General features: G+C 39.3%; 1 protein-coding gene and 1 long non-coding RNA gene across 2 annotated transcripts in view; one reads left to right on the forward strand and one right to left on the reverse strand.

Moving 5' to 3' along the window:
• LOC119873640 lies at positions 1-23,965 on the forward strand. The gene is made up of 3 exons (XR_005365664.1): positions 1-70; positions 22,064-22,144; positions 22,468-23,965. It is a non-coding gene; the product is annotated as an uncharacterized LOC119873640 (long non-coding RNA).
• The window catches only part of PWP1 (PWP1 homolog, endonuclein), a 25,126-nt gene continuing 21,609 nt past the window's right edge, over positions 21,402-24,918 (reverse strand). Inside the window, exons 12-15 of the mRNA XM_038550768.1 lie at positions 23,677-23,767; positions 23,468-23,589; positions 22,491-22,596; positions 21,402-21,761 (exon numbers count right to left, since the gene is read on the reverse strand). Coding sequence (XP_038406696.1) covers positions 21,652-21,761; positions 22,491-22,596; positions 23,468-23,589; positions 23,677-23,767 — 429 coding nt within the window. The 3' untranslated portion in view covers positions 21,402-21,651. The remainder of the gene's footprint in view (positions 21,762-22,490; positions 22,597-23,467; positions 23,590-23,676; positions 23,768-24,918) is intronic.

Below are 24,918 nucleotides of genomic sequence, written 5' to 3' on the forward strand. Positions count from 1 at the left end.
GTACCCTCATCTGCTGCTGCTGTCGGGGTCAATCTGTTGGAGATAGTCATACTGAGAGACAGGACATGAGGTGAGCCCCTGCTGAATGTCTGCAATTTGGGCTTTGCTGCATGATGGTTTGTATCCTTAGTCAAGTTTTGTGACCTCTTTATGCCTCTGTTACCTGTAAAAAGAATAAGAGTTCCCATTTATAGTACTGTTTGATGTTAATTAATGTATGTGAAGAGCTACCACAGTGTCCCACATACAGTATACAGTATTAGCTAATCTTCAGTTTTAAATTAGCCCAGCATAGATAGCTAGCCTTAAAAAGTGTTGGTGACCCCAGAAGCCCCAGGTTTTAGTAATACAAGTAAAAGACTCATGATTTAAGTTTTCAAGGCCAAGCCTTAGAAGCTAGTTTGCAGTTTTCTTGTAGATGAGTGTATGATGCTTGGTGTTTCTTTCCTTAAAAGGGAAGTTGTTCATAAGCTTGTGTGTGCTGAGCTGAGGTCCTCAGCACATCAAAGCACAAAGAGGTGACAGGAATCAGCCTTTTCACCCTGTTGACCTATCTAGTAAACACTCCCTTAACTGTGTCCTTGAGCAGAAGCATGCTAGAAGCTGCCAACCTGTCATCAGGTATGTAAACTTGCAGTCTGCTCACCAAAGCTGCATCGTAGAGTCAAACACTCAAAAATGGCCTATCTTCAAGAATATAAGTGATTACTATCTGTTATGGGTTGAATTGGGTCTTCCCCCCCAATTCATATATGGAAGTTCTAACCCCTAGTACCTCCGAATGTGAGCATATTTGGAAATGAAGTCTTCAAAGAAGTGATTAAGTTTAAAATGAGTTCTTTTCATCTGTATGGCTGGTCTAATAGGAAATTTGGACACAGGGTGAAAATGGATCATCTGTAAGACTAGGAAGGAGGCCTCAGAGGAAACAACTCTGCTGATACCTTGATTTCAGACCTCATAGTGGTATATATTGCCACTGGCAGATTCTTATACTTTTGAAAAGGATAGAATCATTTTTCAACTCTGTTTCTATTCTTCATTTTTCTTGGTTATACACACTTGAGAGTCATGAAGTCCTCTCAGGGCTGTGTAGTCCTCAGGCAAGAACAAAAGTTCTTTTTAAAAAAAATTTTTTTAAAGATAATTATTTGAGAACACATGTGCACAAGCAGAGGGCAGGGGCAGAGGGAGAAGGAGAAGTAGGCTCCCTGCTGAGCAGAATGCTTGGTGCAGAGCTCCATCCCAGGAACCTAAGTTCATGACCTGAGCCACCCAGGTGCCCAAAACTTTTTCAAAAATTGTTTAAGTGCTGGCTCAGTTTAAGGCATTGTAGAGGAGCAAAAAAAGCAGCCAGGACTTTGCCCCTGCCCTCTAGAAACAAAATCTTGAAGAGACCTGGCTGTACAGCTGGATCACCTAAGGAGCTAAAAAAATGTCAGGTGTCCAAGTCAGCCCCAGACCTACTGACAAGTCTCCTGGGCTTCCCCATGTGATCCTGAACCAGTCCACTGAAGTCTTCAGTTAGAGACCACGGAAGATAAGTGCAGATGTCTATAACCTAATGCAAGCTAGACTGGTGAGTGTCATAGATACAAGTATTATTAAAATCCAGGAACAAGAGTGAGAATGTCCTAAGAGAAAACTAGTAAAGAAATGTGGGGAAGACTAGCCTGGATCCAAGTTATAATAAATTAAAGATGGGGCGATGCATTTGAGATCCAGGACTAAAAATTTTCCAATACCTGGTTTTCAATCAACCTGCTTTTGGTTATTTTTAATTACAATGATGCTGTTTACTTGTGGCAGGCTTTGTTCTTCTAAATGCTTTATAAATAACATTTAATCCGCACAGCCGACCTGTGATTATCCCTACTTCACATAAGAGGCTGAGGTACAGAGAGTTAAATGAGTGGTACACAGTTCTATAGCTAGCTAAGTAGCAGTCTGCCTCGCCAACCAAGCCTTACAGATTATTCATTAGTGGCCCAATTAAAGTTGGGATCTCACCATGGTGTATATCCATTACATGTCTTTAAAGGAAGTGACAAAATCTATTCCATTAGGCAAAGCATATTTATATACATGAATTAGGGAGCTCATGAGAAGTATGCTTTGGTTTTTGTGTTTTCTGCTCTACTGCAGCACATCCCCTGACCTTTTGTACTGCTGCATACTGAGCCACAGGCTGCAGACAGGCTTTGGGGTAGGACAAACATCAAGTTCAGTTTATAGTTACAATAAGAAAATCACTTGAGGGAAAAGGTACTGATGTTGGGAAAGGTTGGTCAATAGACAACTTCCAGCCCTTAGCTAACATGGTCTAGGGCATTTTTGACACATTTACTTGCACCTATAGCCTGGAATTATAGTAGTATATTTTAGTTTAATGTTTGTTTAGTCTTTCTAGAGCATTATGAGCATTATCTCATAGATGGTAAAAATGAAGTTCAGAAAAATTAAGATTTTCTACATTTTGTATTCAGAGATTTTGCTGCCTTGGAGCACTTGTTAAAATATATATGTTTCAAGGTGCCTGAGTGGCACAGTCAGTTAAGTGTCCGATTCTTGATCTTGGCTCAGGTCATGATCTTAAGGTGGTGAGTTCAAGCCCTGTGTTGGGCTCCATGTCCAGCGTGGAGCCTACTTAAAACAAAACAAACAAACAAACAAAAAAACAAACAAAAAAAAGGTGGGCAGCCCTGGTGGCGCAGCGGTTTAGTGCCGCCTGCAGCCTGGGGTGTGATCCTGGAGACCCAGGGTCAAGTCCTGCGTCGGGCTCCCAGCATGGAGCCCACTTCTCCCTCTGCCTGTGTCTCTGCCTCTCTGTCTCTCTGTGTCTCTATGAATAAATAAATAAATAAATAAATATATTTTAAAAGTACATATTCCTCCTCCAGGGTTCTCGTTCATGTTAATCTGATGATGTGACACCTCATTTCAGGGTGCATCACATTGCTACCTATAGTAGTTGCATGTTTGCCCTGGGGTTGTGAAATGCATTTTTATAAACAATGTCTTTGTGGGCCATTGTGCTTAATTGGTTTAGAGAACTGACACTCAGCTATGAAAGATGAATTATTCAAAAGTGTGGGAGATGACATAATACTCTTAGGAAATTTTTCAAGATGCCTGACCCAGATATGTTGCAGCAAAAAGAAAATCAACCAGTCTATTTTGCATCTGAAATTCCCAAAATGCAAATAGTGTTTTAACATATACTCTCTTGGATCCCTGGGTGGCTCAGCAGTTTAGCGCCTGCCTTTGGCCCAGGGCACGATCCTGGAGTCCTGGGATCGAGTCCCACGTCAGGCTCCCGGCATGGAGCCTGCTTCTCCCTCCTCCTGTGTCTCTGCCTCTCTCTCTCTCTCTATGTCTATCATAAATAAATAAATAAATCTTTAAAAAAAAATAACATATACTCTCTTTAGGAATGAAACATGTTAGACTTTAAGGATGGTAGGGGATAAGGGTGCATATGTAAAGAAAAGCAATGGCTTGTGACCAAGATAGCCAATTTTAAGCTTCTAAAAAGGAAAAAAAGAAAAAGGTATGTACAGCATCCTCATCCATTTTCATAGAGCTGTATGGTTTGGATGAAGGACTGCATTAGTGTTTTTAACAGTATAGATCTAAGTGTCCTCCAGAAAGGCAATGTGGACTATATCATGGCACATCCATACGAAGCAATATAATGCTATCAGAAAGGGTGAGAGACTCCATATGTTAACACAGAATTATCCCTTAAACATATTAAGTAAAAAAGCATGTTGTCTGACCTATTATCTATATATAATATAGTAACCTCAATTGTATAAAGAAGATACTACAGATTGTCAATCTGTTGTACAACAGATTAAATCAACTTTTATACTTTCCTGTGCTATAGAGTCTGGAAAGCTAAAACCTGCTTCCCAGACTCCCTTAGAGCTAAGATTCCAAACAAAACCATAGTTGTCTAGTCAGATGCACTTGTATGAAAATTTGATTCAGAACAGAGTTCTGTGGGAACAGCAGCAAGGCCTGAGGCATCTACTTATTCTGCAGGCTTGGATCTTACCAAGGGTGATGTGATTTTGGACCTAATGGCAGTGATGTATGGAGGCTTTCTGATGTGGCAGGTAGCTTCTTGATCATAGAAACAGCAGCTGTGCCTTGCAATTTCACTTCTGTGGTTATGGGATTGGGAGTCCCTCTAGAATTCAGCCTAAATTCCATTTCAGACCTTTTCAATGATACTATGAGTTAATGATACTGCTTAATAAATTCCTTTTGCTTACACTAGATTGAGTAGATTCTGTTGTCTGAATATATAAATGCTGATCAAGTAATTGGTATCAGAAATATTGCAGGAAACATATCCTCAAGGAAATGTGATCGTAGTTGAGTTATATGATCTGGCTGGATTTCAAGGCAGTTGAGAGAATCCAGCTACTGTTAGAGAATGGGACACAGAATTGTAGTGGAACGTAGTTTAGAGCTTCACCTTTGATCAGTTGGAATGAAATGTACCCTTATCAATAAATTTAGCTTGATCTAAACTATGTTTGCCTTCCCCTGGCTTAGCATCCTCAGAGTTGGGTTGGTTTGCTCTTTTGGACATATATTCCTCAAGAGTTATGAAAGTCTTGCAACTCTGTTAATATGTAAGCCTTCCAGGGGTTGGCATTGGAATTATAGAAAATTTGAAGGTTTGTCTTAGGGGTCAGAGGCAGTAAGAGGTGTAGGGGTGGTAAATGAGAATTAGAATCTTACTTTGGTATGGTCATTGGAGAGTGTTGAAAAAAGTCAACCATCCTTATTAGATAGGGGAAGAGGAGCTGCTTCTGTTGGAAGGGAAATCTTGGGGGTTGGTGCTTGGTGCTCCTCACCATGCCGTCTTTCAGGTTTTACTTTGCCTCCAAATAGAATAATTCTCATTGAAGAAATCTGTTGAAACTGAGTCCAACCTGTGTTGTAAATCAGTAACCTGCAGGATCAGACTCTGCCTCTGGTTTATCACTGTATCAGCCTTAAGGCTACAAGAGGGAAGATACTATTCAGGATAGTCACGGATGATTCCTGGTTCTCTGACCTAGCCTCGATGTCCATCAGGCAGTTGGATGGGAATATGAAGTGTGCCTTACTGTTAAGTTTTTCCATTTTTTCCTGTATCACTTCTTCTGATAAGTTACACTTTTTTAGGAATTTGTCCATTTTGTAAACCTGTTCAAATTTAGTCACATAAAGTCATCCTATATTAATGTCTATAGCATCTGTAATGTCCCTCTTTTTTTTTTTTTGCTCCTGATGATAATCTGTGTGTTTTTTTTATGATCAGTACTGCTCAGTTTATTAAGTTTCTTAGTATTCTAAAGAATCACTTTTTTTGCTTTGATGATTTTCTGTATTATATATTTGTTTCATATGACATTAGTTTCTACCTTAATTCCTTCTGTGTACATTTTTGGGTTTAAATTGATGTTCTTTTTCTTTTTACAATGGCTACTTAAATAACTGAATTTTTTTCTTTTCTCATGCACATTTAAGACTCTAAATCATCTTTTCAATACAGTTGTAGTTACATCCTACAAGATTTTTTAAGCCTTACATTCATTATCATTCAGTTAAAATTTTTTTCTAATTTTTGCTTTGCTTTCTCCTTTGACCTTTGGATTATTTATAAATGAATTCCTCAATTTCCAAGTTTTCAGGAGTTTTCTAGTTTCTTTTTGAATTGATTTCTAGGTTAATTCAATGATGATCAGGGAACATACTCTGAAAATTTTCAGTTCTTTAAAATTTATTGGTATTTGCTTCATGGCCTTGTATCAGGTCAGTTTTGGAAAATGTTCCATGTATATTCAAAAAGAATGTATATTCTTTTATTTTGGGGTATATTCTATGAATAACAGTTAAATCAACTTGATAGTTTAGTCAAACTTGATTAATAAACTTGATAAAGTCAACTTGATAGCTTACAGAATTTGTGCCCGAGAAAGGAATATTAAATTATCCCACTCTGTACATTTGTCTATTTCTCCTTTTAGTTCTGTCATTTTTGCTTTAGATATTTTAAAGCTATATTTCTTAATGTTTAAAAATTTAGAAATGTATCTTGTGGGATCAATCTTTTTATCATTATAAGAAGGATGCTATCTTTGGGGCACCTGGGTGGCTCACTGGGTTAAGTATCTGCCTTCGGCTCAAGTCATGATTTCACAGTGTCCTGGGATTGAGCCCTGCGTTGGGCTTCCTGCTTAGCAGGGAGTCTACTTCTCCCTCTCCCTCTGACCCTCCCCTTTGCTGGTACTCTCTCCCAAATAAATGACTAAATAAAATCTTAAAAAAAAAAAAAGGATCTTTATGATGTGACCTTCTTTTAAATAAAGTCTATTTTAATAATAAAATAGCTCTACCACATTAATACTTGCATAACACATATTCTACTTTAAGTTTTTAATTTTTTAAAGATTTTTTTTATTCATGAGAGAGACAAGGAGGCAGAGACACAGGAAGAGGGATAAGCAGACTCTATGCAGGGAGCCTGATATGGGATTAGATCCCTGGACCCCAGGATCACACCGAGTCAAAGGCAAGTGCTCAACCACTGAGCCACCCAGGCATCCCTCAGTTTTTAATCTTTTTAAAACGTGGTCATTGAGTACCCTAAAACTGTTCTCAATTTGCACATATATATTTTCTCTCTTTCATTTGCTCAGTTTGGTTACTTTCTATTATTCTGTGTTCCAGGTCATTAATTAAATCCTCTGCTTCCTCTAGCTTACTATTTATTCCGTCAAGTATATTTTAAATTTCATTTGTTGTGTTCTTCATCTCTGGTTCTTTTTTTTTCCCATCTCTTTGTTAAGATGTCCTCCACTCTTTTCTCAAGTTCAGTGAGTATCTTTATGATCATTACTTTAAATTATCTGCCAGGCATATTACTTATACCTGTTTTGCTTTAGGTTTCTTGCTGTGGTTTGGTCTTTTTCATTTGGGACATATTCCTCTGTCTCATTTTATCTAATTCTCTGTTTCTGTGTGTTTTTAAGTCAGTATGTCTTTTGCTTTGGAAGGTAATGGGCTTATGAAGATGAGGTCCTGTAGTGCCCTGCCATGTAGTGTCTTTGGTTCCCCAGGATCTGGCACTTTGTGGAGTGTCCCCTTTGCGTGTTGTGTGTGCCCTACTGTTGAATCCTGGCTTCTTTTTTTTCTCAATCTAGTTGTCTGCAGTAACTCTCTTTGCCTGTGTGGGCCGTGTTGATCCTTCAGTAGATGGGGCATGGTGTTTTAACAAGGTGTGTGTTGGTCTGCTCATGAAATGTGACCTGCTGCCACCACTGCTGCCAGAACCAAGGCCCCACAAAAGGCATGGGTCAGGAGACAAGATGGTGGGGTTTGCACCTATGTTCTGGGGGAGGTGGCCCACAGCACTGGGACTGAGGGAGGCATAAGTAGGAGGGGCAGGTAGCACAGAGGAGTGGGGCTTGGTGTAAGCAAGTTAGGTAGTGACAGAGATCATTCCTGCAGGTGGCCATACATTTATTTATGCTGGGGGGGCGGTGGGAGAGGAAAGTGGCATATGCCAACTCCTTTGTTCCCTGCAATCCTTGGCTCTCCAGGATATACTCTGAGATGAGTAAATAACTCTCTCTCCCATCTGCGCCTGGCATTTTTCAAATTGCTGCTTCTACATTACAGCTCTGCTGGCTGTTTGAGGGTGGGGACTCTGATTCCTAACATCCTCCAGCCTCTCCCAGACCTAACCCTCCCCCCCCAATTTTATAATTGCAGTCTTTAAGTCCCACTGGTTGTAAGAACTCACAGTTCAGCTGCTCTTGCTTTCAGAACCAAATTTTATGGAGATTTGTCTTCCCTGTGTGGACTTCCCAGTGAGATAGTCTGTTTCTTGCCTTCTCCACAACCCTGGCCTCCTCTCCAGTATGGATGGCCATGTCCATTTTACTCCCAAACCATATCTTCACCCTTTGTACCTTCTTCAGTGTGACCTCTTCTCTGCCTTTAGTTCTGGAGTTTGTTCTGCCAATCTTTGGCTTATTTTTTGGATTATGTATGCTGATGAGAATATTATCTTGTTGTATCGTGAGCTGAGGCAATTTAGAGTCCTCCTACTCTGCCATCTTCCTAGCGTCCTTTTGTTTTCAACCTTTTAGTATTCTTAGTTTACGTGTGCTAATTGCAAGCAGCATATAGTTGTTTATTTGGTTTTTATAGATTTGAATAAACTGCCTTTTAATTACTTAGATCATTTATACATAATATACTTATGAATATATTTGGATTTAAAGCTTCCATCTCACTGTTCATTTTCTATTTATTTCCCTCATTCTGTATTCCTTTTTCTCTCCTTATGTCATTCTGATTAATCAAATATTTGTTATTTATACCCCTCCTCCTTTTTGGCTTGTGTGTTTTTTCACTATTCTTTTAATAGCCTACAAATCACCACATGCTTTCTTTTATTATTAGAGTTTAATATCCATTGCTTTTTTTTTTTAGAGAGGGAGGAAGGAAGGGCCAAAGAGAGAGAGAATCCTAAGCAGGCTCCATGCCCAGTGCAGAGCTAAACATAGGGCTTGATTTCACAACCCTGAGATCATGACTTGAGCCACCCAGGTGCCCTACATCTATTGCTTTTACCCATTCCAAAATAATGTTGGTATCACAGAATAACTTACTCTATTTGTCCCTTTCCAGCCTTTTACGTCATTGTCGGCGATTTTAATTTTTTTAAATATATTTTTTATTGGAGTTCAGTTTGCCAACATATAGTGTAACACCCAGTGCTCATCCCATCAAATGCCCCCATCAGTGCCCGTCACCCAGTCACCCCATCCCCATGCCCACTTCCTGTTCCACTACCCCTTGTTCGTTTCCCAGAGTTAGATGTCTCTCATGTTTTGTCACCTTCTCTGATTTTTCCCACTCATTTTCTCTCCTTTCCCCTATAATCAATCTCTTTCACTATCTCTTATATTCCCTGTATGAGTGAAACCCTATAATGATTGTCTTGCTCCGATTGACTTACTTCACTCAGCGTAATACCCTCCAGTTCCATCCACATTGAAGCAAATGGTGGGTGTTCATTGTTTCTAATGGCTGAGTAATATTCCATTGTATATATAGACCACATCTTCTTTATCCATTCCTCTTTCCATGGACACCGAGGCTCCTTCCACGGTTTGGCTATTGTGGACATTGCTGCTATAAACATTGGGGTGCAGGTGTCTTGGGTTTTCACTGCATCTGTTATCTTTCAGGTAAATCCTTGTAGTGCAATTGCTGGGTCATAGGGTAGCTCTGTTTTTAACTCTTTGAGGAACCTCCACACAGTTTTCCAGAGTGGCTGCACCAGTTCACATTCCCACCAACCATGCAAGAGGGTTCCCCTTTTTCCACATCCTCTCCAATATTTGTTGTTTCCTGCCTTGTTAATTTTCCCCATTCTCACTGGTGTGAGGTGGTATCTCATTGTGGTTTTGATTTGTATTTCCCTGATGGCCAGTGATGCGGAGCATTTTCTCATGTGCTTGTTGGCCACATGTATGTCTTTCTCTGTGAGATTTCTGTTCATGTGTTTTGCCCATTTCATGATTGGATTGTTTGTTTCTTTGCTGTTGAATTTAATAAGTTCTTTATAGATCTTGGATACTAGCCCTTTATCTGATAGGTCATTTGCAAATGTCTTCTCCCATTGTAGGTTGTCTTTTAGTTTTGTTGACTGTTTCTTTTGCTGTGCAGAAGCTTTTAATCTTGATGAAGTCCCAATAATTCATTTTTGCTTTTGTTTCTCTTGCCTTCATAGATGTATCTTGCAAGAAGATACAAGTTCAAAAAGTGGCCAAGTTCAAAAAGGGTGTTGCCTGTGTTCTCCTCTAGGATTTTGATGGATTCTTGTCTCACATTTAGATCTTTCATCCATTTTGAGTTTATCTTTGTGTATGGTGTAAGAGAATGGTCTAGTTTCATTCTTCTGCACGTGGCTGTCCAGTTTTCCCAGCACCATTTATTGAAGAGACCGTCTTGTTTCCAGTGGATAGTCTTTCCTGCTTTGTCGAATATTAGTTGACTATAGAGTTGAGGGCCCATTTCTGGATTCTCTATTCTGTTCCATTGATCTATGTGTCTGTTTTTGAGCCATTACCACACTGTCTTGATGGTCACAGCTTTGTAGTACAACTTGAAATCCAGCATTGTGATGCCCCCGGCTCTGGTTTTCTTTTTCAATATTCCCCTGGCTATATATGGGGTCTTTTCTGATTCCACAAAATCTTAAGATTATTTATTCCAACTCTGAAGAATGTGCATGGTATTATGAGAGGGATTGCATTGGAAGTGTAAATTGCCCTGGGTAGCATAGACATTTTCACAATATGAATCCTTCCAATCCATGAGCATGGAATATTTTTCCATCTCTTTGTGTCTTCCTCAATTTCTTTCAGAAGTGTTTTCTAGTTTTTAGGGTATAGATCCTTTATCTTTTTGGTTAGGTTTATTCCTAGGTATCTTATGCTTTGGGGTACAATTGTAAATGGGATTGACTCCTTCATTTCTCTTTCTTCAGTTTCATTGTTAGTGTATAGAAATGCCACTGATTTCTGGGCATGGATTTTGCATCCTGCCACACTGCTGAATTGCTGTATGAGTTCTAGCAATCTTGGGGTGGAGTCTTTTGGGTTTTCTATGTACAGTATCATGTCATCTGCAAAGAGGAAGAGTTTGACTTTTTTTTTTAAGTACTTATTTATTCATGAGAGAGAACAGAGAGAGAGAGAGCGAGAGAGGCAGAGACACAAGCAGAGGGAGAAGCAGGCTCCATGAAGGGAGCCCAATGTGGGACTCGATCCTGGGTCTCCAGGATCACACCCTGGGCCAAAGGCGGCGCTAAACCGCTGAGCCACCCGGGCTGCCCGAAAGTTTGACTTCTTTGCCAATTTGAATGCCTTTTACTTCTTTTTTTTTGCCTGATTGCTGAGGCTAGGACTTCTAGTACGATGTTGAATAATAGTGGCGAGAGTGGACATCCTGTCGTGTTCCTGATCTTAGGGGAAAGGCTCTCAGTGTTTCCCCATTGAGAATGATATTTGCTGTGGGCTTTTCGTAGATGGCTTTTAAGATGCTGAGGAATGTTCCCTCTATCCCTATACTCTGAAGAATTTTGATCAGGAATGGATGCTGTATTTTGTCAAATGCTTTCTCTGCATCTATTGAGAGGATCATATGGTTCTTGTTTTTTCTCTTGTTGATGTGATCTATTACGTTGATTGTTTTACGAGTGTTGAACCAGCCTTGCATCCTGGGGATAAATCGCACTTGGTCATGGTGAATAATCTTCTTAACGTACTGTTGGATCCTATTGGCTAGTATCTTGTTGAGAATTTTTGCATCTGTGTTCATCAGGGATATTGGTCTATAATTCTCCTTTTTGGTGGGGTCTTTGGTTTTGGAATTAAGGTGATGCTGGCCTCAAAAATGCGTTTGGAAGTCTACCATCCCTTTCTATCTTTTGGAAAGCTTTAGTAGAATAGGTATTATTTCTTCTTTAAACATTTGATAGAATTCCCCTGAGAAGCTATCTGGCACTGGACTTTGTGTCTTGGGAGGTTTTTGATGACTGCTTCAATTTCCTCCCTGGTTATTGGCCTGTTCAGGTTTTCTATTTCTTCCTGTTCCAGTTTTGGTAGTTTGTGGTTTTCCAGAAATACGTCCATTTCTTCTAGATTGCCTAATTTATTGGCGTATAGCTCCTCATAATATGTTTTTAAAATCGTTTGTATTTCCTTGGTATTGGTTGTGATCTCTCCTTTTTGCATTTGTGATTTTATTGTGTCTTTTTTCTTTTTAATAAGGCTGGCTAGGGGGTTAGCTATCTTATTAACTCTTTGAAAGAACCAACTCCTGGTTTTGTTGATCTGTTCTACAGTTCTTCTGGTCTCTATTTCACTGAGTTCTGCTTGAATCTCTGTTATCTCTCTTCTGCTTGGTGTAGGCTTTACTTGCTATTCTTCTCCAGTTCCTTTAGGTGAAAGGTTACCTTGTGTACTTGAGTTTTTTCCAATTTTTTGAAGGACGTTTGTATTGCAATGTATTTCCCTTAGGACTGCTTTTCCTGTATCCAAAAGATTTTGAATAGTTGTATCTTCATTTTTATTAGTTTCCATGAATCTTTTTAATTCTTCTCTAATTTTCTGGTTGACCAATTCATCTTTTAGTAGGATGCTCTTTAACCTTCACGTGTTCTAGTTTCTTCCACATTTCTTCTTGTATTGAGTTCTAGTTTCAAAGCATTGTGGTCTGAAAATATGCAGGGGGCAATCCCAATCCTTTGGTATCTGTTGAGACCTGATTTGTGACCCAGTATGCAGTCTATTCTGGAGAAAGTTCCATGTGCCCTTGAGAAGAATGTGTATTCAGTTGCGTTCGGATGCAAAGTTCTGTATGTATCTGTGAAATCCATCTGGTCCAGTGTACTATTTAAAGCTCTTATTTCTTTGGTGATGTTCTGCTTAGAACATCTGTCATTTACTGAAACTGCCATGTTGAAGTCTCCCAGTATTAGTGTATTATTATCTAAGTATGTCTTTACTCGCCTGGGTGGCTCAGCAGTTTAGCGCCGCCTTCAGCCCAGGGCGTGATCCTGGGGACCCGGGATTGAGTCCCACATCGGACTCCCTGCATGGAGCCTGCTTCTCTCTCTACCTCTGCCTCTGTTTATGTCTCTGCCTCTCTCTGTGTCTCTCATTAATAAATTCTTTTAAAAAATAAGTATGTCTTTACTTTGGTTATTACTTGATTGATATACTTGGCAGGTCCCACATTAGGGGCATAAATATTCATGATTATTAGGTCCTCTTGTTGGATAGATCCTTTAAATAGGATATAGTGTCCCTCTTCATCTCTTACTACAGTCTTTGGGATAAAGTTTAATCTATCTGATATGAGGATTGCTACCCCTGATTTCTTTCAAGGCCAATTTGAATGGTAAATGGTTTTACAACCTTTCATTTTCAGGCTGTAGGTGTCCTTATGTCTAAAATGAGTCTCTTGTAGACAGCAAGTAGATGGGACTTGCTTTTTTATCCAGTCTGAAACCCTGCGTCTTTTGATGGGGTCATTAAGCCCATTCACATTCAGAGTTACTATTGAAAGATATGAATTTAGTGTCATCATAATACCTATTCAGTCCCTGTTTTTGTGGATTGTTTCCTTGGACTTCCCCTTTCTTTACATTCTTTTACAGAGTCCCCCTTAATATTTCTTGCAGAGCTGGTTTGGTGGTCACATAGTCTTTCAGTTTCTGCCTATCTTGGAAGCTCTTTATCTCTCCTTCTATTCTGAATGAGAGCCTTGCTGGATAAAGTATTCTTGGCTGCAGGTTCTTCTCATTTAGGACCCTGAATATATCCTACCAGCCCTTTCTGGCCTGCCAGGTCTCTGTGGAGAGGTCTGCTGTTAATCTGATACTTCTCCCCATTTAAGAATCTCTTATCTTGCACTGCTTTAAAGATTTTCTCTTTATCCTTGAAATTTGCAAGTTTCACTATTAAATGTCGAGGTGTTGAATGTTTTTATTTTTTTATTTTTGTGTGTGTGGGGTCCTCTCTATCTCTTGGATCTGGATTCCTCTTTCCTTCCCCAGATTAGGGAAGTTCTCAGCTATGATTTGTTCAAATATACTTTGTGGTCCTGTCTCTCTCTCAGCCTCTTCTAGAATCCCAATTAGATGTATATATTCTTCCTTCTCAAGCTGTCATTTATTTCCATAAGCCTTTCCTCATGGGCTCTTATTTTTTTTTTCCTCAGCTTCCTTCCTTACTATCAGCTTGTCTTTTATGTCACTCCTCTCTTCCACCTCATTAACCCTAGCGGTTAGAACATCCAGTTTGGATTGTATCTCATTTAATCTATTTTTTTCAGCCTGATTAGATTTAAATTCTGCAGTAACAAATTCTCTAGAGTCCTTTATGCATTTTTTCCAGACCCACCTGTAGTTTTATAATTGTATTTCTGAATTGAATTTCTGACATTGTATTGAAATTCAAATTCTGTGACTCCATGACAGAGTATTGTTTCTCGTCATTTCTTTTGTGGTGAATTCTTTCTAGTCATTTGTCCAGTGCAGAGCAGCTGTATGAGCGGGCTGAGTCAAAAATATCAATGAAGACCTAAGTAAAAAAAACACCCTAGATGATTCTGAAGAGGTCAGAGACCAGAAAATAAAAGGAAAAGAACAGAAGAAAATAAAACAGAAGGACGACTAAAGTGAAAAACAAATTTTCAAACAAAGTAGTAAAAATAAAAAGCAAAAAAACCCAAACCAAAGAAGAAAAAAGAAAAAGGAAAGGAAAGAGTAAAACGGGGGAAGGGGAGGTGAGGATGGTGGTGGTGAGAGAATGTAGTCTCTCTGATGGGTCCTAGAGGGTGATCCTCACTTGGTTCTGAGTGTATTTTGTTCTGTATGTTAGAAGATGCTCAATCCTAAATTTACATAAACCAGCAATACTTATAAAAAGCCCCAACATTGAACACAAAAACAAAAGGAGGGGGGCAGAATGGAGAGAAGGAAAGAATATAATCTCACAGAATGAACCAGTATACCACTTGGTTCTGGGTATACGTTGGTCGTGTTTTAGAAGGTACTAACTTCCACCATTGTAAAACAAAACAAGGCAGAAAAAATAAAACACCCCAAATCATTAATCTATCAAAATTGAATACATTGAAGGGAATCCAGAAATGAAATGAAAAATATATCTAGGACATGTAATTGTAGAAATATGAATGTCAAAAAGGAAAAAAACTTAAAAATGAAGAGTTGGTAAAATATTGTAGTTAAGGTGGGAAAAGAGAAAAAATATTGGAAACTATTAGTCTGATATAAAAACGAGTTGTGATGGAAAAAGAAAAGAGAAAAAGGACCCTCTAGTTCTATATACTATTTTCCCTCAGTCCTGGAGCTTTCTAGCACTGCTTGGTCAAGAGCCTGCCTTTCTCCTGTCCTTCTAGCTGGTCTCTGGGGGCGGGGCCTGCTGTGCTGATTCTCAGGTGTGTACACCTGGGGGAGATGCCCGCCCCCTGCCAGGTGCTGGGCTCAGTGGGAGCTGTTGACCGCATGAGGCCTCTGTTCCCTGGCGGCCCCGCCCCTCCCAGGCACACGGTGACGCCAGGAGGAACAACAGTGGTGGCAGCCAGGTCTCCAGCTCTGGAGTCGAGCTCCCCATGAGTGACTACCCGTAGCTCCCAGTCCACACTGGCCTGGATGCTCCCCGCGGGCTCGGGGGTGCTGAACCGCACAGCTTGCAGGTGCCCAGGGCCAGGAGGGTTCTCCATGTTCTGTGCCCTCCCTGCTTTTGCCTGTGTCGGGGGAATGCAGGGTCGCTGGCTTTGTCCACTTGGTCGCCCTGGGACCTGGGGCCCTGTGCTGCTGTACCCGCACTCCCAGGGCCGCCTCTCCCGCAGGGAACAGGCCTCAGCCACCTCTGCCTGGAGTCGGCCGCCTGACTGGCTTCTCCCAGGTGCCCCAAGGGCTGCGCACTCCAGCCCTTCACCGAGACCGGCCAGTGGTTGGCGTGAGCCCTGTCCCCACCCCGCACCCCTCCTTTTACAGCGACTCCAGGAGTCTGGGGGCTTCCCTGGCCCTCCTGCAGTTCTGCCTGGGAAAACAGCCACAGATTTTTAAAGTTCTCCTTGGTCCAGGGCTGGGCTTTCCTGCTCTGAGGCTCTCGCTGCTCTGCTTTAGCCCGGCTCCTCGGGGTACCCCTCCCCTATTTTATTATTTTTTTCTGCCTTCTTACCTTGTTAGAAGCGAAAAAACTTTCTGTAGCGTTCCAGCTGCACTTTACATCTCAGGTCGAATTCATAAGTGTTCAGGATTTGGGGGCCAGGTGAGCTGAGGACCCCTACTTTTCGGCCACCTTGCCCCTCCCTCCAGATTTTCCATTTTAAGTTCAATTTCTAGTTTTTGGCCAAAATTATCAATTTTTAAATTTCCCCAACCCTGTTAAACCGAGTTTTTACAAAATCTGTTTCTGATAGTTCCTTTATTTGGATCTCTTATTTGTTCCTATTGTCTGTATTTTTCAGCTTTCAATTATGTTTTGTTTCCTTATGTATCTGTTTTTATGCCCTGATTTTTACACGTCAAAAATTATAATAGAAATGTGTGGCCCAATATATGTTCTTCTTCCAGAGAGGATGTGTTTTTGGTAGGCGGCTAAGGGTAGCAGCAATCCTGGATTACATTAGTGAATTATAATTCAGATTTAAAACTGGTCTTCAGTCTGGAAGAGTCTCTGGTTAGACATTATTGCTAGGCCAACTCAAAGCCTTGGGTGGGGGGATATTCAAGCACCGTCTACTTGATCCTTCTCCATTCTGGTTTTGTTTCTCATTAGCACTGCATGGTATACAAAAAAAAAAAAAAAAAAAAAACACAAAAACAAAAAAAACTGTTATCAGTTTCTCAGGCCCTTAGGTACTTTTCTAGAATCTACACATATTCTTAGGGAATATATTGTCACAATGCCAGGTTCCTTCTTGGGTTATGTTTCCTCCTGGCTATTGGTGCAATATTTCCTCCATGACCTCATTCCTCAGTGCTTCTGGGCTATGACCTGTATTTCTTAGTCCAACATTTATGGAGTTACATGTTGAACTTTGCAGTGGATGCTGGGATGTACCACCTACAATCAATCCCTTTCGTGAATAAGCAGCTCTTTCCAAAGGTGCTCGCTGACTGCTCACAGCTAAAATTTTCTCTGGAAATGGCTCTCAGCTTATGGCAGCTGCCTTGCCGGGGCAGACTGTTTATCTCCGGCAGACGGCCGGAAACAAATGACTGGTTGAGGCGGGGGCACGTCTCAACCACAGTGCATCGATTCCAGATTTGTGTGGAAGTCAGGTCAGCATTAGAGCTAGAGCTTTGAAAGGGACACCTGTTGCAGCTGTCCGAACGGTCCAGCGTTTCCCTCTGCCCGGTTCTGCATCCCTGATTTCCTTACAGGCTTTGTTTCAGAGAGTATTTCCCAATTAATCTATTGCAGAGTTCCATGAAATCAAATTTACGGGTGTTTAATTTGCTTTTATAATCATCATGTATTATTTCTTTTTTGTTATATTTACGTCAATTTGAGGGAGAGAAGTTAGCGTTAGGAGCAGTAAAACATTTGGGAATGTGTATTACTTTACACTTTGGCCAAGACAGAAGCAATTAAGATATGACATTGTCTTTTGCCTCAGGGGCAATCTTTGTGTTTCATATTCTTTTTTTTTATTGAGATATAATTGACATATAACATTATATTGGTTTCAGTTATATGACATTAAGATCAGATTTCTGTATATATTGTGAAATGCTCACAACTCTAGTTAATATCCATCCACATATATACTTACAAATTATTTTGTGATAAGAACTTTTACAATTTACTCTTAGCAACTTTCAAATACACAATATTATTATAGTTTCCATGCTGCACATTACGACCTCATGACTTATAAGTGGAAGTTTGTACCTTGTGACCAACTTCACTCATTTTACCCAGCTGCTAGCCATCTGTTCTCTGTATCTATGAGCTCAGGTTAACAAAAAAGACTGCACATATAAGTGAGATCATATGGTAATATCTTTCGGACTTATTTCACTCAGCATAATTTATGCCCTCCAGGTTCATCCACGTTGTTACATACAGCAAGATTTTCTTTTTTTATGGCTGAATATTCCACTGCACATAATTGTGTGTATACACACACATACTTTCTTTTCCATACATTGATGAACATTTAGGTTGTTTCCCTGTCTTGGTTGTTATAAAGCTGCAATGAATATGGCAGTGGAGATACCTTTTTGAGTTTTTGTTTCCTTGGATAAATACCCAGAGGAAAAATTTCTAGGTCATATGGTAGTTGTATTTTTAATTTTTTGAAGACCCTCTATCCTGTTTTCCACAGTGGCTGCACCAGTCTAGTTTCTCACCAGTAGTTCACAATGGTTCCCTTTCTCAACTCGTTATTTCTTGTCTTTTGATAATAGCCATTCTAAGGAGTATGAGATCTTGAGTCACTGTGGTTTTGAGACATAGTTCCCTGATATTAGGTGACATTAGGTGCATAACCATGCATCTTTTCATACTTCTGGCCATCTGTAGGTCTTTTAAGTATGTCTATTCAAGTATTCGCTCATTTTTTAATGTTTTTTTTTTTTTTGCTATTGAGTTGTAATCCTTTATTTTGAATATTAACCCTATTATCACATGATTTGCAAATATTGTCTCCCATTCTGTAAAGTTGCATTTTCATTTTGTTGGCTGCCTTCATTGTGCAGCCAACAAAATTATTTTGATGTTATCAAACTTATTTTTTGTATGTCCTTGCTTTTGTTGTCAGATCTAGAAAATCATTGCCAGAACCGTCAAGATGGTCACTTATGTTCTAGGAGTTTTATGGCTTTAGGTCTTATGGTCAGGCCTTAATCCATTTTGAGCTGGTTTTTATATATGGTGGAAGACAGTGGTCCAGTTTCATTCTTTTCCATGTAGCTATCCAGTTTAACCAACACCATTTATTGGAGACTGTCCTTTATCCATTGTATATTCTTGGTTCTGTTGTTGTAGGTTGCCCATGTATGCATGGGTTTCTCAGCTATTCTTTTTCATTTATCTGTGTCTTTTAATATGCCAGTACCATATTATTTTGATTACTATAGCTTTGCAACATAGTTTGAAATCAGAAAGCATGATGCCTCCATCTCTGTTGTTCTTTCTCAAGACTGCTTTGGCTAGCAGAGCCTGGCTGGCTTGGTGGAGCATGCAACTCTTGAACTTTGGGTTATGGGTTTGAGTCCCATGTGGCATGCAGAGATCATTTGAAAATCAAATCTTAAAAAAAAAAAAATTGATTTGCCTATTTGGGGCCTTTGTGGTTTTAGGGTTATTTCTGTGAAAATGCCATTGGAATTTAGATAGGGATTGCACTAAATCTGTAGATTGCTTTGGGCAGTGTGGGCATCCTAGCAATATTCTTCCATTCCAAGAGCATGTAAGGTCTTTTAACCTATTTATGTCTTCAATTTCTTTTTTTTTAATATTTTATTTATTTATTCATGAGAGACTGAGAGAGGCAGAGGGAGAAGCAGTCTCCATGCAGGAAGCCCAATGTGGGACTCAATCCTGGAACTCCAGGATCATGCCCCAAGCCAAAGGCAGATGCTCAACTGCTGAGCCACCCAGGTGCCCCTATGTCTTCGATTTCTTTCATCAGTGTCTTAAGTTTTTCAGTGTACAGGTCTTTCCCCTTCGGTTAAATTCTTTTGTTCTTTTCTGTGCAGATGTAAGTGGGATTAAGAAATTTCTCTGATAGTTCATTGTTAATGTACAGAAATACAACATATTTCTGCATATTGATTTTTGTACACTGGAGCCTTATTGAATTTTATTAGTTTTAAGTATTTTGGTGGAGTCTGACTTAGATGCTTTTTCTTTTCCCAAATCCGAATCACTCTGGTTAGGGCTTTCAATACTATGTTGGTTAAAAGTGGGGAGAATGGGCATTCTTGTTTCTGATGTTGAGGGAAAGCGTTCAGTTTTTCATTATGTTGGCTGTACACTTGTGATATATAGCCTTTATTATGTTGAGGTACATTCCTGCTAATCCTTGTTTTTATAATGGATGTTCAATTTTGTCAGATGTTTTTTCTGCATGTTAAGGTGACCTTATGATTTTTATCCTTATTTTGTTAATGACATGTATCATATATCAGGTAATGAGCCATCCTTGTATCCCTGGCATAAATCTCTCAGTTGGTTACAATGTATGATCCTTTTAATGCTGAATATGGTTAATATTTTGTAGAGGCTTTTTACACCTATGGCCATCAGGATACTGGCCTAGAATTTTCTTGTGGTGTCCATTTCTAGTTTAATACCAGGATAATGCTGGCTTTATAAAACAAGTTTGAAGTATTCTCTCCTCTTCCATTTTTTGAAGAACTTGAGGACTAGTTAGGTATTATTCAAATGTTTGGTAGAATTCACCAATGAAGCTATCTGGTCCTTGACTTTTGGCAGGTTTATTTTTTTTCAATTTATTTTTATTTTTTGTTGTTGTTGGGAGGTTTTTGATGACTTGATTCAATCTCCTAATAATTGGTCCCTTCAGATTTTTTATTTCGTGATTGAGACTTGGTAATAGTATATTTTTAGGAATTTTCCATTTCCTCTAGTTGTCAGGTTTGTTGTACTCTGTTCATAGCAGTCTCTTATGATCCTCTATATTTTGGTGGTGTATCAATCATGACAATTTTTGTTTGATTTTGCATCTTTTTTCCTTAGTCTAAAGGTTTGTCAGTTTTCTTTTCAAAAAACCAGCTCTTGGATTCATTGATCTTTGATTCTTTTTAGTTTCTATTTCACATATTCCTACTGTGATCTTTATTTCCTTCCAACAACTTGGGTTTTGTTCCTTTCTTTGTAGTTCCTTGAGGTGTAAAATTAGGTTGAGAGGCTCTCACTTCTTGATACAGACATTTAATGCAGTGAACTTCTCTTAGGACTGCTCTTGCTATATCCTTTCAGTTTTGGTATGTTGTATTTCCACTTGTCTCAATGTATATTTTCTCTTTTGATTTCTTCTTTGACCCACTGGCTGTTCAGTAGCATGTTATTTAATCTCCCATGTATTTGCAAATTTTCCAGTTTGCATCATGTAATTTTCTAGTATCATATCACTATGATCAAAAAAGACACCTGGTATTTCAATTTTCTGAAATTAAAATTTTTTTTTTTTGTGGTACATGTGATCTATCCTGGAGAATTTTCCATGTGTGCTTGAGAAGATGCATATTCTGTTGCTTTCAGAGGGAATTTCTGTATAGTTTCCATTAAGGCCAATGTTTCCATATTGATTTTCTGTCTGGTCTATTCACTGGTGAAAGTGGGATAGTAAAGTCCCCTACTGTTATTATATTGCTGTTTCTTCCTTTAGGTCTATTAACATTTGCTTTATATATTTAGGTACATATTTAGGTTTTCCTATAATATTTACGAAACTGACACCTTTATCATAATAATGTAATGCCTCTTTTTGTCTTTGATTACAATGAATATACCATGCTGGGGGGAAAGAGGCATTTAGTTACTGAACTTTACAAGTAGCACTGAGAACAATTCTAAAATCATGAACACTGATTGGAAAACAGTTAAGTCAGGAAAGAGCAATTCCTGGGGCACCTGCCCGTTTATGGTTACTGTGCCAATCATGGCAATATTGGCCAAATCACAGCCATTCTAGGCTTGAGTTTACCCATCTTTAAGATCAGAGATTTTCTTCTCCTAAAATTCCATAAATTATTACCTGTTTTGCAAACCTCTAGATTACCTATGACACATGGCATATTTAAGGAATTATTTTTTTAAAAAACTTCTTTATTATCCTCTTCAAGAAATGCAGTAGGATCCCTAAACACCAAACATTTAAAAGGCAAGCACAAAGACCAGCCCTATTTGTGTTGCCACCATAGCTGCAGAGGAATGTCTGGCAGTAGGTAATGAATTTAGTTTCTGTCATTACATGGCTCCAACTACACATGGATGTTTTTAGATCAGTTTTTTAAAACTGAGTTAAGGTAATAAACAGGAAATTTTATACTCCTCGTTAAGACTCCATTGGTGTGTCTGAGCTCCTGCTCCCAAAAGGGCCACTAATAGATGAACTTCTTGTATTGCCAAGAACAAGCCTCTCTCGTCTTCCAAATGCTTCATTTACTAAAACACAAATAAATAAGAAATTAACACCAGGAAATGAAGAACCTGTAATATAAAACACAGAGGTGTAGGAATGAACAGTACTGTTTTCTGTCCTACTGTGGACATTTTATGAAAATATACTTAACACTTTATAAAAGGGAAATGAAATAACCAACTAAGAAGTCCAAGTTAACATTCTGAATGAGGTTAATCACATTTTAAGTTGCTCTACCATTTAATTTTCTTTGCCTTGTCCTTGGTTTTATTTATCATGATAAAGTGACTATTTTTTCTTTCATTTTTCTCTGTCTCCTAACCAGCAGAGACCTTTTTTTGGATTTAGAACCTTTTTTCTACATGGAAGATTCAGGAATCAGTGAAGCTATGTCCTCTACCCCAAGGTAATAAACAGCCAGGTTCCTCTGAAGGGAGGGGAGTGGTCCCTCAGAAAGTTGGATTTTGTAAGAATATTGAGAAAAGGCAGATTATTTACACTGGGAAGGGGAGGGCTGTTCTTTGAGACCACATAATATTTCCCTCCAGCTTTCCCATAAATTCAAATTTTGTCATAAATATTTTTTAAATGGTGTACATTTAAACTGTGAAGACAAATTTGTGAACATGAGCAACTCCATATTACATGTGATCCTATTTCCCAAGCGGAGGACATTACAGTATGAACAATAGATCTAACTTATTCAAGCCACACATTTTTCTTGTTTAGAAAAAGGAAAGTAAGATTCTTACCTGATGAGACCGTGCTTATATCCCAGACCCGAAGCCCTTCTTTCTGACCTCCAAAGGCGTAAATAAATGGCAAATCGGGGCAACAGGAAGAACAGAACAGAACTCCCTAGAAGAAAAAACGGAAGGTCAGTGCTTTCAGTCCTTCCAGAAATTCTTGCTCCTATACACGAACTTATCTGAATCCGCTCACTCAGAACCAGCTCATCAGTATCTCTTTTTAACAAGCTTGTAAAGTAGTTCAGAGTCCAAGTGGCAAGACGAAGCCACAAGTTCAGCATGATGGCCGTTCTGCAAGGATGTGTGTACTCTGACTACTCAGGTCTCTAATCTGCTCAGTATTCCCAGAAACTTTTATTTTCCCTTTTAAGCAATGATGTTACTACAGGTCACCATTAAGTAATTTTTAAAATTATTTTTTAAATTTCTAAATTTTTTAATGCTTATTACTAGGTACACGAAAAAGTATCAAAATCACTAAGATAATCACCATTTATGTTTCAGGATAAGATATTCTAGATTTAAATATAAACATTTAAGCATTTAAATATAAGCATGGGATAGTACTATATAACTGTGTCTGTAACTTACTTTCCCCACAAATATTTGTACATACAAACAGATGTGCAGTGTTCTACATCTGCAATTATATTATCTCAGTGCCTGGCATATAGTAGGTGCTCAATAACTATTTGCTAAATGAATTCACGTTTAAAAAAGAAAACCATCGTTATTCTGCTTGAGTCCTAGAAAATCCTCTTGCCCACCCTTCTTACCAAACAACTGTTAATGTTAATCATGTCAGTTGGGAAAGGAATCAGACAGTCACTGATTTTCCTCTAAAACTGTCCTAAGTCATAAACCTCCCATCAAATTTGACTAAGCTCAAGATGAACTTCAACAAATATTCCTAGGGAAAGACGTCAATATAGGTCAGAAACAGAAAAAAGCAGAAAAGAAAGGTGCCCAGAGATTCTTACCATTTTCATGTCCCTAGAGTGAACCAGACTTGGCCTGTCTCCTAATATGTCCCAGATCTTCACATATTTGTCAGCTGATGCTGTCACAAGACAACCCTTGATTTGACTACTTAGATCAAGACCTAAAAGAAGATAAGATTAGTTGTGACTCTGAAATATAGACTTTAATTCATCATAAGTTAATAAAATGAAAGACTATTTGTGCTCACCAGAGATTTCATCATTGTGTGCATTAAGTGTAAAAATTGGCTTATCTGAACGTGCATCCAAGTTATATACAAAGCCATCATCTGTACTAGCCTGGAAAGAGTAAAAAGGGGCAAGATCATGCTACATGGCAATATCATTTAGCAATGGGTAAGCAGTATAAATTATAGTGAAAACCAGCTATTTACCTGAGGAGCTTATTAAAAAATACTGTGAAAGGGCAGCCCTGGTGGTGCAGCGGTTTAGCACCACCTGCAGCCCAGGGTGTGATCCTGGAGACCCGGGATCGAGTCCCGAGTCAGGGTCCCTGCATGGAGCCTGCTTCTCCCTCTGCCTATGTCTCTGCCCCCCCCCCCCTTCTCTGTTTCTTATGAATAAATAAATAAAACATCTTAAAAAAAAATACTGTGAAAAATTTACTTATGTATAAGCAGCATCTGTTCCTGCATGGACTAATTCAGCTAGTAGGTCTACTGTGCAGTAGGTGTGAGGATGAAGCTCTGGTTATGGTGTGGACAAGTGTTAGCGATGTGTAAGCATAAGTCAGATTCAAAGGAACGGAGGCCTGGAAGCACAGCCACTTAAGGTATAGGCTGAGCAGGAGCTCACAGAAGAATCAAAGAGAGGGCCTAACAAAGGAGGTCAGGGAAGCCAAGGAAACAGTGCTTCTGACGAAAGTGATGGATAGTGTCAACATTTTGGCAGAAAGGTTTAATCAGATAAGAGGCAGATCACAGTGGGTTGTTACACTTCTAAGAAAGGGGAGGAAAGAAGGAACCATGAGACAGACCTAGTCAAGGATGAGACACTTGAGCCTGTATGTAGATTGGGGGCAATAGCCATTACTGGAAACAGGGAAGGAGAAAAGGACAAGTGATACAATCTTGGCAGGTGGGCTGTGTGAGGGAACACAAACAAAAGAAGACAAGGTCTCATCCTGGGGAGCCTGGAGGGAAGGGGTAAGCCATTTTATTGTAACTTTTCATTTTCCTAAATATTTTTGATTTAGTACCAATGAAAACTTGTTAGCAAAGAGCCGCAGGAAATGGGTGTGTTTGAGTGTTGAGAGACAACATATGACACAACATTCAAATACAGCTGGGACTTCACTCCTAATCATCATAAAATGGAACTTGGCTTCAGGCCAACAGCGCAGCACCCCTGAACACAGAGATGAGATTAAGTGTGTTCAGAATCATTGCTTCAGGAACCTTATTAAAACTGTCCACAGGGCAGCCCCGGTG

The sequence above is a fragment of the Canis lupus genome, chromosome 10, assembly GCF_011100685.1.
Source record: "Canis lupus familiaris isolate Mischka breed German Shepherd chromosome 10, alternate assembly UU_Cfam_GSD_1.0, whole genome shotgun sequence".
NCBI lineage: Eukaryota > Metazoa > Chordata > Mammalia > Carnivora > Canidae > Canis > Canis lupus.